Below are 15284 nucleotides of genomic sequence, written 5' to 3' on the forward strand. Positions count from 1 at the left end.
GGAGAGTGGGAGACTGTTGGTGCTTATCTGTTGGATTGTAGAGGTTTGAGTATGGAGTACTCCGTATTATGTGTTTATTTATATATCGGGGCGGGTTGCGGGATGGTCATTATGGGTTCGGTCTATGGTAGGTGAAAAAGACTAGACGTTTAATTGTTGTCAAAATACGGAGTATATTCAATTTGCTTCAGAATTTGTATTTCTTCAATGGATTAGCATTGTACATTTCCATTGTCATTGCATTCCTAATTCAAATACTGCTTTGGACCAAATCCACCGTGGACGGGGCCGGAGAACAGAATACTAATAAAATGATCCTTCGCCCATTATCGACGAGCAGACAAAACCGCTCATTGGCTAGTCTCCAATATCTATCCATAAGACGTACCCACCTCACTCCCACTCGGCACTCGCGCCTCATATTCTAGCACAGTCCGCACCTCCTTGCCAGGCTCCAGCCGAATGCTCCATTTAATCTCCCCAGTTTTCCCCATGACGGCCGTGCCCTCCCCCACGTCTTCGCTCAGATCGAGGTCCGTCTCGTCTCCTTCCTCGGCGAGACCCGCTGGCTCGAGGATGTGCACGCGCAACTTGTCGTGCTCGCTCAGCGGCACCTGATCCATCACGTTGACGTCCACGGCCGTGTCCCTGGTGTTCTTGATCCAGCAGCTACGCCGGAACACCGCCGCTTCTTCCTTCACGAAGAAAGAGCCCGACGCAGGCCGCACGGTGGGTTTGGAGTACTTCACCAGAATGGCTGGGTCACTACCCAGCGAGAGACTGAAGAACTCATTGGGCGGGGTGCTGGGCATGGAAATCGCGCCTAGGAATGTTCCGTCCACGGACAAACCCACCTTACCGCGCAGCATGTGCGCAGAAGAGGTGTTCTGGATGCGCGCGCGGAGAAAGGCGGCGGTGCGATGCTTTGGCACGATGAGGTATGAAAGGGACATGGACTCCAGGTCTAATTCGGCGAGGATATGACGTCGGCTGACACTTGAGGGAATCACGGTGCGACGACCGGGAAGCTCATGGGTCGTGGTAAGTCCGTATTGTTGCGTGACGGAGTCCTGGTGGTCCAAGTTTTCGGGAGACAACGCGGTCTCGTCTTCTTCATCCTCTTCATCGTCTTCTTCACCCCCCAACTCTTCCTCATAATCTTCCTCATAATCGACATTGCCGGTATCTGCCATGGCCATGGGTGGTGGCATGGCCGAAAATAGCATGGTAGGGGACTGTTGGGCCTGCTGGGCTTGCATCTGGCCCTGCTGGGCTTGCATTTGGGCCTGTTGGGCTTGCATTTGGGCCTGTTGGGCTTGCATTTGGGCCTGTCGGGCCTGTTGGGCCTGCATTTGGGCGGTAGTGGCAGCATTTGAGGACCCTCCGAAAAGGGATCTTGCGCCACCAAACAGGCCTGAGCCTGGCTGCGATTCTGGTACCGGTTGCGGTGATCCAAATGGGTTACTAGCGCGAGATCCGACTGCTGGGCCTGAGGCTGATCCGAAAAGACCTCCCGGCGCTGCTTGTTGAGGTGCTTGGAGTGCGTTCTGTTGTTGCTCTTGCCTTGCCATCATCAGTCTCCTCTTATTTTGCTGTTCAAGCAACATCAGCTGGAACTCGTGTTCCTTTTTTCGCGCTGCACTCGGCCCAGGTTTCTCGCCAGCTTCGCCTCCACCCTTCAGGATTTTATGCCATGATGGCTTATTACTGGCGTTGTCCGGATCTAGCTGGATGTGCCAAGCTTCTAGGGAAGGGACACGCTCGTGGAGACCAGAGAAGGACGCTTTCGAGGTTGACAGTGCCACTTGAGTATCGCGCCAGGTTTCGGAACTGGAATTCCGGAATTCCGCGAGACAGGTCATCTGAGCCGTTGATGAAGGCGTATTGATATTCATTTCATATCGCGCCGCCCAATGACTCCCAGGCAACACATAGGTCAGGAGGATCGTCACATCAGCTTCGGGCTTGGCATGTTCCCCAGTCGAGTCTTCGTCAACGACCGAGTTTCGCCGGCTCGATCCAGGCGTAGGACCTGAATTGCTGTCTAGAGACACGCGCACGTGGCCGACATTGTTGGTCCAGAATTTGCGTCGCTCAAGCCTTTCTCGCTCTCGCTGTTGTCGCTTCTGCCTGCGCGCTCGCTGCTGCTCCTCCCGCGCACGATAGAAATCCTTCAGTGCCGCCTTTTTCGCCTTCTGCTGTTTCGATTCGAGCTGCTGTTTCTTTGTTTCAAGCTTCTCCAGCTCGTTCTCTACCTCGCGAAGCTCCACCTCAGCCGCGTGACTCGTATCGGCCGCTTCGGAGCGCTGACGCGTATACAGTTGTAGAAAGTCATTGACCTTGAAAAGATCCGTCGTCTCGGGACTCATGGATTTGCCGTATTTGTCCAAGAACTGCAGCTTCGCAGCAGTCGCAGCCAAATTATCGGCGGCCTTCGACTTCTTCGCTTGGATACCAGTAATCTGCTCTCGAGTTGCCAGTAACTCCGAGTCGTCAAACCCGTAGTCTATGTCATCTGGATCCTCATCGCCGCCGTCGTCGGTGTCGGAATCCTCGGGGAACACATCCGTGAAGTTCTCTCGTCGGGGGATGATTTGTGTCTGGATGTCTGTTATGGTCGCGGGGCCGCTTCCTTCGATACGGATCGAGTCGACGTCGATTTTCGGATCTAGGCCGTAGATGGTAACTTCATTTTGACCCGGCTGGGTAAGATTAGCATCAATGTGTGCTTGGACTATTCACCAGTAAAAGAAAGAGACATACCTGGACCGTGGTGAAAATCTCCCGAACAACGGTGGCTTGATCACCGGTGAAAGTGACCAATTTGGTGGGGATATCGGCAACCGAAACTTCTTTCGTAGAAACTGTCGCCATGATGGATGTTTCTTTCAGTAGAAAAGATGTTTGGAAGCAGAAGAAAGGGGATCGAGCTGGCTACTTATAAGCTGGGGCCGTGAGCAAATGCGGGGGTCCCAGCACCGCCACCTAGGCTGCTGAGCATCTTTGTACAACAGGGCTGTGTACTGTGTTAGTGGCCTAATAGTGTTGATTCGATGGATGTTGCCACCAGGAAACCATAGACAAACTCTGTTGCCCTGTTGCTAGGTGCTCGTTAGGCGATCGCATATCCACCTGTGATAGCTCTGGATGGACTCCACTTGGTGTTGATTTACGTCATTGCAGCTGATAACTAGACGATTCTCACCAGTGTGGTCCGCAGTGTTGATTCATTGTTGAAAAGATAAAGAAGATATTTTATCTTCAGCTGAGAGCATCATAGTATATTGTAGGTGGACAAACAGGCTATGGTGGTTGCTGTTATGTATCTGCCACACTTGTGGCCTTCTGGATCAGGCACCTTTCAGCCACAGTGAGTCATCATCCGAATTGAGCTAGTCTACTGCGCCACATTGAGCATTCCCCAAACTTGATTAGAGCCTTTTACCGCTCAGTGCCTGAGGCTTCAGTATGTCACCTGCTCAATGTTTCTATCAGGAAGCTTCTTTTTTGCTTCGTCTTCCTTTCATTGCCATCAACCCCAAAAATGTCACTTTCATCAAAAAACTCCCCGTTCAGCCTTTTACTCGAAAATCAGACAGCCAACCCTAAGAACTTACAATGGCTTCCTTTCGTACCAACAATGGGCTTCATTTGCGATTGAATGGGCTATAAATACTACATGATTTATTTACACGTTTTTCCGGCTCCACTGGTGCTTCAACACTTTTCCGGGTCGGTTCTTCTCCTCGAACAGCTTCTTTGACAACTGCCGATACAAGAACAAACTACCCCCATGGTACCGGATGCCGTGGTCAGAGTCGGTGAACCATTGCGCCTGCAATTTATCGGGCGTCACGCCCTGACCTACCAGAAGGTCCAGTAACGCAGCAGAATTTTGGAAATGCACATTGTCGTCTCCCGTGCCGTGCTGGACGAGGAATCCTCCACTGACACTCTTGAACCCATCGGCGTTGTGGACGGCGCTGGTGTTGTACCCGCCGGCATTGGTGGCGAGCGTCTTCATGTACCGCTCGGTGTACATGGAGTCATAGAAACGCCAATCGGACACCGGAGCCGTGATGAGACCGAGAGAAAAGGCGCCGCTGTTGGTCTCGAGGACCTTACTGGAAAGGTACCCGCCGTAACTCCATCCCCAGATGCCGACGTGGTCTCCATCGATGAAGGGAAGCTTGGCTGCCTGTTTAGCGGCATAGACCTGGTCTTCGGCTTCAAGAAGCCCTAGTTGACGGGTGACGCTAGAGCGGAACTTGCGACCTTTGTATCCAGTTCCTCGGTTGTCAACCGTCCAGGTCACGTATTCGAGCTCCGGGTCGGAGGCGATGTATGCATTGAAGCCAACGGATTGCCATGACTTAGACACTTCCTGCGCTCCGGGACCGCCATAAGGGGTAAAAAGGATAGGATATTTCTTATGAGGAGAGAAGTTGACTGGCAGACGCTGCATAACGTTGAGCTTCTCTCCCGAGGGGATCTCCAGCTCGAAGTAGCTAATGTTCGGCAGTGCATAATCCTTGATCAAATCAATCACAGCCGAATTGCTGGTAATGGTACGCAGAGGGTTGGTCTGGTTGGTGGAGTAGAGCTCCTGGTATGGCACATCAGGGCCCGAATATGACAAAATATAATAACCTGACTTGGACGAGAAAGAAGCGCCCCAGTACGCAGGCACGGTGTCATCAACTAGTGGAGTGACTTTGAAGGTACGGTAGGAGACCGAGTACAGATGACGCTCCGTACTGTGGCGCCGTGTCGACAAGTAGTAGACCAACTGCCGTTTCTTGTCAATACTCAGGATCGATGTAACCTCCCACTCTCCCTTGGTCAAGGCAATGGGCTCGCCGCCCGATAGGGGGAAAAGCCACAAATGTGCCCAACCGGACTTATCGGAAATGTCGATATAGTATGACGACGACGAGTTTCTCCCGTTGATGGGGCCGAGATATGTTATGGACAGAAGATTGTCGAGCCAACCATCCGTACCGTCTCGCTCGTTGATCACCGAGGTACGACTCGACGCAACATCCACAGCGACCACCTTCTGCTCGTCCTGGACACGGTTGAAGGCTTTCACAGCCAACGTGTCGTGCGAGTCGGTGAGCCAGGCCACTTCGCCAATGATCAACTCACTAGGATCAAACGCATCAATTGGCACGACGGACGAATCTTTAGAGCCCAACTCCAAGAGGCCGAGCTGGACAGTCGGGTTGGTTTGTGACACCTTGGGGTAGCGGATGTCCAGCTCTCGAGGATACGGCGGGGCGATCTCCTGATTATCCATATAATAAGGTACTGTGAATGTCGGTACGCCGGTCTCATTGAAGCTCAAATAGGCCAGGTACTCTCCATCCGGCGAGAACCATAGGGAGAATCGATCTCCCAGAATCTCCTCTTCATAAATCCAGTCGGGGACGCCATGGAAAAGGTCTGGTCCCCCATCCTCGGTGATTGCCGTGGTCGTGCCATTGATCCAAGTGAACAAGTTGTTGTCACGAACGAAGGCAATGGTATTTCCGACCGGGCTCCATTGCGCGTACTGGATGTCACCCACCTGATTAGAAACCAAGGGGCTCGATTCCAAAGACTCAACATCCTGGATGTAGTAGTCCGCAAAGAACGAGTGCCGGTACTGCTTGGTATAATTGGTGGCCCAGAGCACCGACGACAAGTCCGGCTTGATCCAGTAGGTATACGCATCGGCAGGCACCTTGTCGGCCGGGACGAGAGTCGTGGTTTTGTTGGTGACAATATTCTCAATCTTGAGACTCCTGTCGGCGTCCTGGTAGACGTACTCTCCATCCTGGGCGGTCGCGATCCATTCCACCGAGATGGATGAGGGAGAAATTGCTCGGCTCACCACGGTCTCATTGAAAGTCAATCGCTTATTGCCGCCGCCAGTGGGCGCGTACGGTTTTCGCGGCACCTCGATGGCCTGCGTGAGGCCAGCCAGGAGCAGCAACAGAGCAACGGACTGAGGCAAATTATTCAGTCATTGCAACAAGAGAGGTAGAGAGAGACCAGGCAACAGCAATTGAGTGCTTACCTTCATAATGACGGCGTCAGACTGGCTTGTGTTTGTCGACCTGTCGGTCAGTTCCCCCCTTGAAGAGGGGGAATGCGCTGGTTAAGTAAACAGGCGAAGGATTTCCCCGCATACTGCAACTAGGGAGCCCTTATCAGCATCACGTCTCCTGCATTAGTGCGTTCAAGGTTTAGCTCCCAGATCCCTCCTGCCTTTTTGCTCAAACGCCAAGCAGGTCATTTCCTCGCCGGTGATACCCGTCGCAGGTCGCACGAGGCTATTGGCGGTCTTTCTGGTTAGTGCTGTAACCCAAGACTTCTGCCGTGATTGACGTGAATTGTCACGACGATAACGAGTTGGTTTAATCTATTGCAACAAAATCATGCCAGACCACCGAGGGGAGCCTGGTTTTTGTTTCCCTTTCAATTAACGAATTAGCACTGATTAAGACACATTGACTTTGTCGCTGAAGCGTCCCATTTGCTCAAAGTCGCTCAATTGTTTGATTCCTGGCGGGATAATCCCTGGATGTTTGATTAATCTGCAGGTCGCCGCCATGATCCAGACGAAGCATGCATGTCATGTCCTGCGGTGTTCCAACGGAGGTTTTCCACTGCAGTCTCTTTTATGTTTGGAAAATCCACGAATACCTGTCAAGACCTCTTGAGAATTTGTCATCCTTTATTCTCGATCCAAGGACTCTTTGTGGGATTGAATCTGCCATACTAATTATGAACAATCCGTTTGTTCGGCTTTGAAATGGAGTTGAAACCAAGCTAACGGCCTCGAGGCATCTGAAGTTGTCATCCCGATCATATGGATCTAGATCGTGTTGCCATATCCAAGGTGATCAAAATCAATCCAAAATGCGCCTTCTATTGCTATGCCCAGCGCATGAAGCTTTGTTCCAAGTACACACGCATGAAACCTGACATACACAGTGCCTCAACTCATCACAGCTCAAACACATGGTCCGTACTACACCCCCTTTCTCATCAAATCCACCATCAGCTTCAAATCTCTCTTTTCCCCAGCTGGCTGATATTTCCTCCACATCGACTTCCACAACACATACCCCCGCCTCTCATACCATTCTGGAACACAGAAATCCAAATACCCAGGCGGCAAGATCTCCCTCGCCGCGTCCCACAAAGGACCTTTCTCCTTGAAGTGTCGCTTGCTCAGCGCCGACAACGTGACATGCTTGCAATTGGGGCTACCGTAGGGCTCCGTCAACGCCAATGCCTCCAGCAAATCCATCGCTTTGTGACCTAGTCCGAGACGTTGGTATTCGGGCTTGATGAAAAGATTCTGAACGATGAGGGCGGATCGATCAGAATTGGCTAGGAGCGGGTCGTCCAGATCCGAATAAGAGTCGAGAGATATGTGCCCTGCTCGGATTTCTTGCTCGCTGTCGCTGTCACCGTCGCTGGACCCGGGGTCGGAGATCCCGTCCTGTGGTACCGTGATGGTAATCCAGAAGAGCGATTTCAGTCGTTGATCGATCTTACTGCGCCAGTTCAGGAGATGCGTGGGGTCATTGTCCCAACCACATTGAATGCGTTGAGCGAGTAGCTCTGCAAATTGATTCCGATCGTGAAGGTTGATGGGGACGAGCGCCGTTGTAGTCATGTTGGGTTTTGGGTAAGATCGAATGAGCGCAAGGACTCTGCAGTAGCGGTCATCGGCATTTTTAAAATTATTGGCAGAGCAGCGCGATCGAGCGAGAGTCTGTCTATCGCAATTAGTCGATTTCCAACCTCGTAGTGTGTGATTTGGAGCCTGTATGGCAAATCCTCATGCGGTGCGCTGATTGGCGAATTCGTCTTCTTAATTTATAATCCATGCATTTGACAGATTTTTATTAGTCATTTTGATTAACTAAACCAAGGTAAATGTCGATGATCATGATCTTATACATGCCCGGCCTTAGATGACAGTATATGGCCTGAAATTGTGGGAGCAAGGCGAGGACTGCACAACATGTAGGTCGAGCTTGGTTTGCCAAGTATACCTACAATTGGGCCACGGGCAGTAGAACACTGATCGCGATATGGGAATCAGAGTTTCCGATGGGATGGAGTGGCTTTTATAGAGCATTGGAAATGAAGCAGAAAAAGAGAAAAAGAAAGAACGAAAGAGGGAAAAGAAGAAATATAAGAAATCTAGACCTGCACTGACACCCCGAGCGACCGACCGATGCTCCTCCACAATTCGGCCCCCGCAAAAGCCGACTCAAAATCCGACAAAACCCGCCGCCTGCAACCGGCCATCCAGTCTGGCAATTCCTGCTCACCAGCGGACGATAATAATACACTAACAATCTAGAACGGCTCAAAATACCCAGATTAGGCTTCTCCCATTCCGGTTCCCCCGATCGACAGCGCATGGTCTGATCGTCTCCCAGGGAAGAGGTAACACTGCTATGACGTCATGATATTTGGGGGTGGTATATAGCCTCGTCAGCCCCCGGTTTCTACCTTCTTTTCTTGTTTCTTATCTTCTTAAACCATTTCCGCATTTAATCCATCATACACACAAGAATATACAAAATGAGCTCATATCCCCCAGGAGTTCGCGTCGCCCAGGTTGTCGGCTTGACTGGCTCTGCCTGGTTAGCTGGTAAGTGATTGATGCCCGCATGCTCTTACCAACATCCCTCATACCCATACATACACAAACTGAACTGAACTGACACTCCCAGGAAACATCTCCGCTCTAAGTGTAAACGCCATCCCCGCTCTCCTCAAATCCCACCGCGAAGACGGCACGCCTCTAAACATCATCCTGCGCCAATACCGCAACCTCTACGACAACGGCCACGCCCAGAACCCGCCCATCGCGGTCCTCACGGCCTCTGCGTTCGGGTACCTCGCGTATGCAGTGCATAACGGCGTCTCGGTGTCTGCGTTGACGACGCGCGAGAGCGCCATCTTGTATGTGGCGTCGGCGGTGCTGACGATTGGGATTGTGCCGTGGACGGTGGTCGCTATGACGGGCACGAATAGGGAGTTGTTGGAGATGGCGGATGCTGGGGTTGTGGTTGAGAAGGAGGATGAGAAGAAAAAGGTCCTGGGGGGTTTGGAGAGATGGGTTGTGTTGAATGGGGTGAGGAGCCTGTTTCCGCTTGTTGGGGGTATTGTGGGCGTTGTTGCGGGTATGGGATGGCCGGTTCTTGCGTAGTGGGTTTGGAAGCGGTGCTGGGTGTTGTATTGTATAGTTTAATTTAATTTGGTTGCATCATTTGCGGAATAGGTATGGGTTGAGGTTGATGTAGATCGTATAAGATGGGGATGTAGAATGCTTCCTACGTTCTGAAGGTGCGAAGCAAGCTAGAAGGGACACCAGATAGTCTTCATCTAGTCATCATGGGTCTCAGCACTACCCCCTATAGACTATGCACACAGAGTCTTCCCAAGAGACTCGGGGGTCAACCCATCTATGGCCGGGATCAATTCACTCTTTTCTATTCAGAGACACAATAGCCCAGCGAAAACAATAGAATAAACTACCACGCGTCTCCTCCGTCGCATCCCAGACTTACTCCAGACGTAACGATTGGACGACCTCTGCAAGTGGATTTTCGAGATTGTTGAAGCATCCAGGTTGAGGGAACGTTCTCATTGGTCCCTGGGATTCTATCGCTGCGGGTGGTATCAGCCTTAAGGTTAAGCTTAAAGACTGGGAGGTTATTCACTCCGAATGGATAGTTCTGGGCTCTTCTGGATTCTGGATTGAGACTAGTGCCAGTCAGTTCTCGTCTGAGGGTTGAAGAGCGATGTTCGGTACTATACACCGTTAGTATATGGACAATATAGGGGTCAATGGAGATGTAGGGAGATTTGAGAAATATTAGATTGGCCGGTGGCAGCCACTCTCTGGATCCATATGAATACTGGACACAAGGATACCTAGTTTTATGAGTTGATTAAATGTAAATTCTACCTTGGTATAGAGATCATATACTAGACAGAGTGGTAGACAAACATGCCAAACAAATCTGTGCCTTCCGCTTCGGTCGACTCCGGAGACTTGTCAGTTGTCATCCACCTCTTCACCATCTCTTCCGACAAGAAGTCTAGAATCATCGATCGCATTTTCAATTTACTGAGTTATCCATATTGCATACCATCCTAGCTACTTTAGCGAGGTCTGTGACCGCTCGATATAAAGTTTCTCCTCAGCTAGCCTCGTTCTCGTTCAATTACCCCCAATGCATATGACAGGCACCAACAAAGCAGACCACTTCACAATCGTCCGTTCCTCAGGGGGTCTTACTCGTATCCTGGCAATACGAGACAAATCCCAAGATGCCAACGCGGACTACGAAAATGCCTTCCTTGCAAATGTTATCGATACCAAGAGCAAGGCCGCAAATAAGAATACGATCAGGCAAACTCGATTCTTGTGATTCCAGATGATCTCCTGCTCTAGCTTCTTAACGTATCCGTACTAATTGCCAGATTGACACATGAGACAGACGACCCAGCGATGCCCCGCAGGACTAAAAAGGGATTTCCAGGACCTCCTTTCCACGGACCACTATACTCGATACGGATGCGAAAACGAATCACTCTGAAACTGAGGATGGCTTCGGAGCCAGGTACGGACACACCAATCGTTGCATAAAAATAAATCTACGATGTCGATCGGTGGCTGTGTCGGCTGCAAGGTTGACAGACCAGAGGGACGGACAACAAATCTCCCGTATTCCTCACTGCCAAACGGGGTAAAGGGTACGGGGGCAGTTTGCGCCGGTCTCAGAAACTAAATGAGCCAAGACAAACGACCCGTTCGTTGCACCACATTAAATATTAATGCATCTCTGGATGGATAACGGACAACGGAATAAAGACATTTGTCCAAGAACTGCAGCTTCGCAGCAGTCGCAGCCAAATTATCGGCGGCCCAAAAAGTTTTTTCACACTAGAACCAATTTGTCGTTCATCGTATCCGGCTACCGCATAGGTAGGGCGTTGGCAGAACCCTTCTTAGCCTTCCTTGGTACAATGGTGGAGCAGCCAAGAAGAATAAGCTTGAATGCCCCGTCAGGCAGACAAGAATTGTTCGGCGAATCACCGCGCATTATCATACGAATACGATGTTGGCGGATTGGAGTGGACAGTGTGAGGTTCAGCCCTGCGGTGGGCAAGTGCTTATATGATTAGTATATGACCTGGCTTTCTTCTTACATACTTCTTATTCTGCACTTCTATCTTCTCTCGCCATCCTCCAACCCAGTCCAAACCATCATATCCAAACAAGTCATCTCAACACATCCTTCGCACCATGAGCGACTCATCTAAAGCCGGGTCGACCAGGTGAGTTAGATGCCCACCTATAGGGCTGTTCATACTCTCGATGTAGCGCAAAACTAACTCTCTACCTCAACTCAGACCTTCCTCCAACTCAACAGCTTCCTCCACAACAGCCCCAGCAACAACATCGACATCAAAAGCGCAAACCTTTCCTCTCGCCCATCCTCCTCCCAAAGCCTCGCAATGTCTGCGTCTCTCCCCCCGTCTCCTCCTCCAAATTCAACAACTCACCCCCTCGTCGCGCATCATTCCCGTTCTTGAAATCTACCAGCCCTCCCGGCTCGGCAAGTCCGTCCCCAACGGCCAACCCAAGCTACACGCCCGCGACATGTTCCTCACGCAGAGCGAATCCTACTCGCATATACCTGGATCGGATAGCGCAAACGCAACAGAAGGAGCACCTCCCACCCACGACTTCGTCGGCGCCATCTACGCGGACCCGAAACGCACCTCCGGCGCAGGCGTCTACATCCCCGCCGGCAACCTGAAATGGGAAGCCACGCAGACTCCTCGCGGGTACCGATTTCAGCTGAAGCGAGGCTCGGCCCCACGACCAGCCAGCCAGCAGTCCGTCGGGGACGGAACCGCCGCAGCATCCGACGCCGCCCCTCCGCCCTCCAGGGGCCAAGAAGGTGGACAATGCCCGCAAGAGCCTCTCAACATCGCACTAGACTGGGAACGACGGGCGCGCACCTCCTCCGACGAGACCACCGACGCCAACGCCAACGCCGGCAGCAGCGGAAACAACAAGCCCGACCGGTTCGTGCTGACGATCGCGGACCAGCCGCACCTCCGGCGGCCGTGGCTCGCAACCCTCACCAAAAAGGGGTTCATGGTGGGCGGGTGGGATCGGGGACAACGGGCGTTCCTGACCGAGCGGCTTGGCGTGCAGGACGAGCAGGTGCTGTATACGTGCTTTTTGGCCTTGGGGGTGTATGTGGCGCGTTCGGAGGGCTGGGCGAGTTAGTGTGCTTCTTTGGTGCTTAGTTCCGGGTCCTCCGAGCTCCGTGCCTAGTTCGTATCTTTTACTATACCGATACGTACTAGGCTTACTCCGCGGGCTTGGTGGTGATGGTGACGGTGTCCTTGTTAGGGGCTAGACTAGTTCGCTAGGGCTTAGGGTCTCTGGTTGAGGCGGGAGGATCCCTTCGTTATGTTTCTTTGTTTAGAAAAAGGATGTATTTAGCTAGCTGGGTGTTTGGCGTTTTTATCTTTTTGTTTTTGTTTTTCTCCTTACACTGGTTGTTGGTTTTGGATATACCATTTGATTTGTTATTCTTGCCCCATTTCTTTTTGTGGTGTCCATCTACAGTACAAAATATCGGGATCGGATATTCATAGAATAAACAGAAGAAGAAAAAGGATCAACGATCATTCTCTTGTTTGCTCAGATGTTGCTTTGATTTGGTGTCTTTTTTTGTTTTATTTATTTTTAGCCCCAAAAGGAATCAATGGGGCACGGGAGACTAGGATAAGTATGGTTTGGTGTCGATCATCTGGTTCCTTTTTTTCTCTTGTTAGTTGTTCCTGAATCCTGAGTGTGCTTGTTTGGATTGAGTTTGACGTTGTTTGGGTACAGTGGAGTTCCAGATTTTGACTTGTCAAGCTCGCAAGCTTCACTGCATATGGAAGGTATGGCTGTTATGGGCTATCATCTGTCATTAGGTCTTTTTTAACCTGGTTTTGATTTTGGTGTTGGAGGGGAGGCAGATACAGGGGAGTAAGAAGTATGAATTTCGTAATGGTTTTAATTTGTGGACCAAGTATTCGCTAAGGTGAGTGCTCTTTGTCCCTCATGAATTGACTTTGATAGCTAACTAGTTAGTTAGCTGTCACTAATTATATAATCCCAATTCGGTCGCCTTGATCTGCAGTGCCAACAACCGCGAATAATACCGGCACAGCGCCAGATTGGCGCCCATGAACCAGAAGCCCGGATGTCCGCTACGACGCCAAATGGTACGGAACTCGCCCTCCGTGTCGAATCCCCACACGTTGCCGACGCGATCGGCCAGCTCGTCCCCGAAGAGCAGGCGCGCCTGTGTGCGCATGTTCTGATACCCGGTGGCCAGCACGATCTCGTCGGCCTCGAGCTCGGAGCCGTCGGCGAACTGGATCCCGTGCGGGCGGATCTCGGCGATCTCTTGTCCGTGTTTCACCTTGATCTTGCCGTCCGCGATGAGCTGGCTGGCCCCGACGTCGATGTAGTAGCCGCCGCCGCGCTGGAAGTACTTCAGGAACAGGCCGGCGTCGTCGGGCCCGCGGTCCACCTTGAAGCCGGCCCGGTCTAGCCCGTCCAGCGTCGCTTTGTCGTGCTCGTTGCAGAGGTCCGTGATATTCTGCTGCTGCCTCTTGAACAGCTCGGACGGCATGCTCCATAACCACAGATCGGCGTCTTCGGTTGGCGGCCCCGCCTCTTCGTATAGGCCCTTCAGGGCAATCCCCGTTATAGCCGCCGACGAGACCACGCAGGTCGAGCTGCGCTGCACCATCGTCACCTCGTACCCTTTCTCGAAGTAGTCCTGCGCGATGTCGTGCCCCGAGTTGCACGATCCCACCACCACGGCCTTCTTGCCGCGGGATTGCGCGTCCGCACCCTTGAAATCGGCGCTGTGGCAGATGGTGCCCTGGAATGTCGAGGCGCCTTTGAATTCGGGGATGTTCTTCTTCCCCGAGTGGCCCGTCGCTTGGACGATGTGGTGCGGCTTGACGGTGACCGTCTCCGTTGAGCCGTCCTCTTTCCGTCGTTGCAGCTCCACCGTCCATTGCTTGGACTGGTCACTCCACGAGGAGTTGGTCACCGTTGTCTTGTTCCACACGTTGAGCTCGAGCAGCTTGACGTAGCATTCGAAGAACTCGGCTAACTTGTCTTTGGGTGTGAAGACGGGCCAGTTGGATGGGAACGGCACGTAGGGCATGTGGTCGAACCACACGGGGTCGTGAAGCACGAGTTGGTGGTATCGGGTACGCCAGTTATCGCCGACTCGGTCGTTCTGGTCGATGAGGAGAGCGTTGATTCCGAGCATCTTGAGTCGCGCGGCAATCGTGAGACCGGCTTGTCCGGCACCTTGAAAGGTGTGAGCTTTGTCTCTTTTCGTTTCCCCCGAGAAGGAAGGAATTAGGTAGGGAGAGAAGAGAACAACATACCAATAATCAAGACCGTGGGATCCCCATTCTTACCCTCCTGTTCCAGATTCCGTCGATCCTGCCAGTTCTGTCTTCCTTGTTGCTCGCCATGCTCTGCACCCACGGGTCTCCGAAAATCGGTCAACTCGCCGTGGCCATCGATCTCCTCCAGCGTCGTGAACACGGTGAAGAACTTCCATTCCCCATCCAACTCAGCCAGACGCACCAGACACCTGCCGGTCCCTAACTCGCTAGTCGCTTTACCAAGCAGCTCGATACCTGTGACATGCCCAAATCCGTCGATAGGACCCACACGGGGACCTCGGAAAGCCGAGGTCGGATCCAGCTCGAGCTTGACGAGGTGTGGGTTTTGGGCGAGGAAGGAGGCAATGTTTTCGCGGCCTTTGGCGGTATGGAAGTCGAGCGAAAGAAGTAGGTGGTCTCGCCAGAAGCTCTCGTCCAGGAACAAGTCGGTGGCCGCCTTAAAGTCCTTCCGGGAGACCGCGGCGTTGAACTTGTCGAACGCCTCGGAGGCGACTTTATGGGCATCGATATCGGTTGACGAGCACGTCTTGGGAAACTTGCCCACGGGGACGTTGAACGAGCCCGGTTCGATGCGGTCTCTCGACAAGATGGCCATCCTGGGGCGTATAACAGTGGTAAGCTTGTTATTACAAAGCGCGGGATGTGTGGGGGGGGGGGGGGGGGGGGGGGGGGGGGAACAAGAGAACAGCATACAAGGGTGAGTAAAAACTGTGGGGGTTTGGCGGATTATTTCTGTGGGGGGAGGGGAAACCCCG

At 52.3% G+C, this 15284-nt stretch overlaps 5 protein-coding genes across 5 annotated transcripts; 2 read left to right on the forward strand and 3 right to left on the reverse strand.

Moving 5' to 3' along the window:
* Window positions 1–371: 371 nt before the first annotated feature.
* KD926_003730 (uncharacterized protein) lies at window positions 372–2874 on the reverse strand (the record flags this gene model as incomplete). Its single annotated transcript, XM_053094970.1, has 2 exons — window positions 372–2702; window positions 2764–2874. The coding sequence occupies 2 exons, from the start codon at window positions 2872–2874 to the stop codon at window positions 372–374; spliced, it is 2442 nt and encodes an 813-aa protein (XP_052950321.1).
* An 814-nt stretch (window positions 2875–3688) lies between these two features.
* On the reverse strand, window positions 3689–7672 carry dppIV (prolyl dipeptidyl peptidase DppIV; the record flags this gene model as incomplete). The annotated part of the gene is made up of 3 exons (XM_053094971.1): window positions 3689–5989; window positions 6062–6101; window positions 7116–7672. 3 exons carry the CDS (start codon window positions 7670–7672, stop codon window positions 3689–3691), a joined length of 2898 nt encoding a protein of 965 aa, XP_052950322.1.
* Window positions 7673–8592: 920 nt separating this feature from the next.
* On the forward strand, window positions 8593–9223 carry KD926_003732 (DUF1772 domain-containing protein; the record flags this gene model as incomplete). Its single annotated transcript, XM_053094972.1, has 2 exons — window positions 8593–8662; window positions 8745–9223. 2 exons carry the CDS (start codon window positions 8593–8595, stop codon window positions 9221–9223), a joined length of 549 nt encoding a protein of 182 aa, XP_052950323.1.
* Window positions 9224–11329: 2106 nt separating this feature from the next.
* On the forward strand, window positions 11330–12325 carry KD926_003733 (uncharacterized protein; the record flags this gene model as incomplete). Its single annotated transcript, XM_053094973.1, has 2 exons — window positions 11330–11361; window positions 11437–12325. 2 exons carry the CDS (start codon window positions 11330–11332, stop codon window positions 12323–12325), a joined length of 921 nt encoding a protein of 306 aa, XP_052950324.1.
* An 868-nt stretch (window positions 12326–13193) lies between these two features.
* KD926_003734 (flavin-containing monooxygenase) lies at window positions 13194–15124 on the reverse strand (the record flags this gene model as incomplete). The annotated part of the gene is made up of 2 exons (XM_053094974.1): window positions 13194–14425; window positions 14506–15124. The coding sequence occupies 2 exons, from the start codon at window positions 15122–15124 to the stop codon at window positions 13194–13196; spliced, it is 1851 nt and encodes a 616-aa protein (XP_052950325.1).
* Window positions 15125–15284: the final 160 nt, after the last annotated feature.

Source organism: Aspergillus affinis (genome assembly GCF_023601865.1).
Source record: "Aspergillus affinis strain CMG 70 chromosome Unknown NODE_195_length_42756_cov_86_583894, whole genome shotgun sequence".
NCBI classification, from domain to species: domain Eukaryota; kingdom Fungi; phylum Ascomycota; class Eurotiomycetes; order Eurotiales; family Aspergillaceae; genus Aspergillus; species Aspergillus affinis.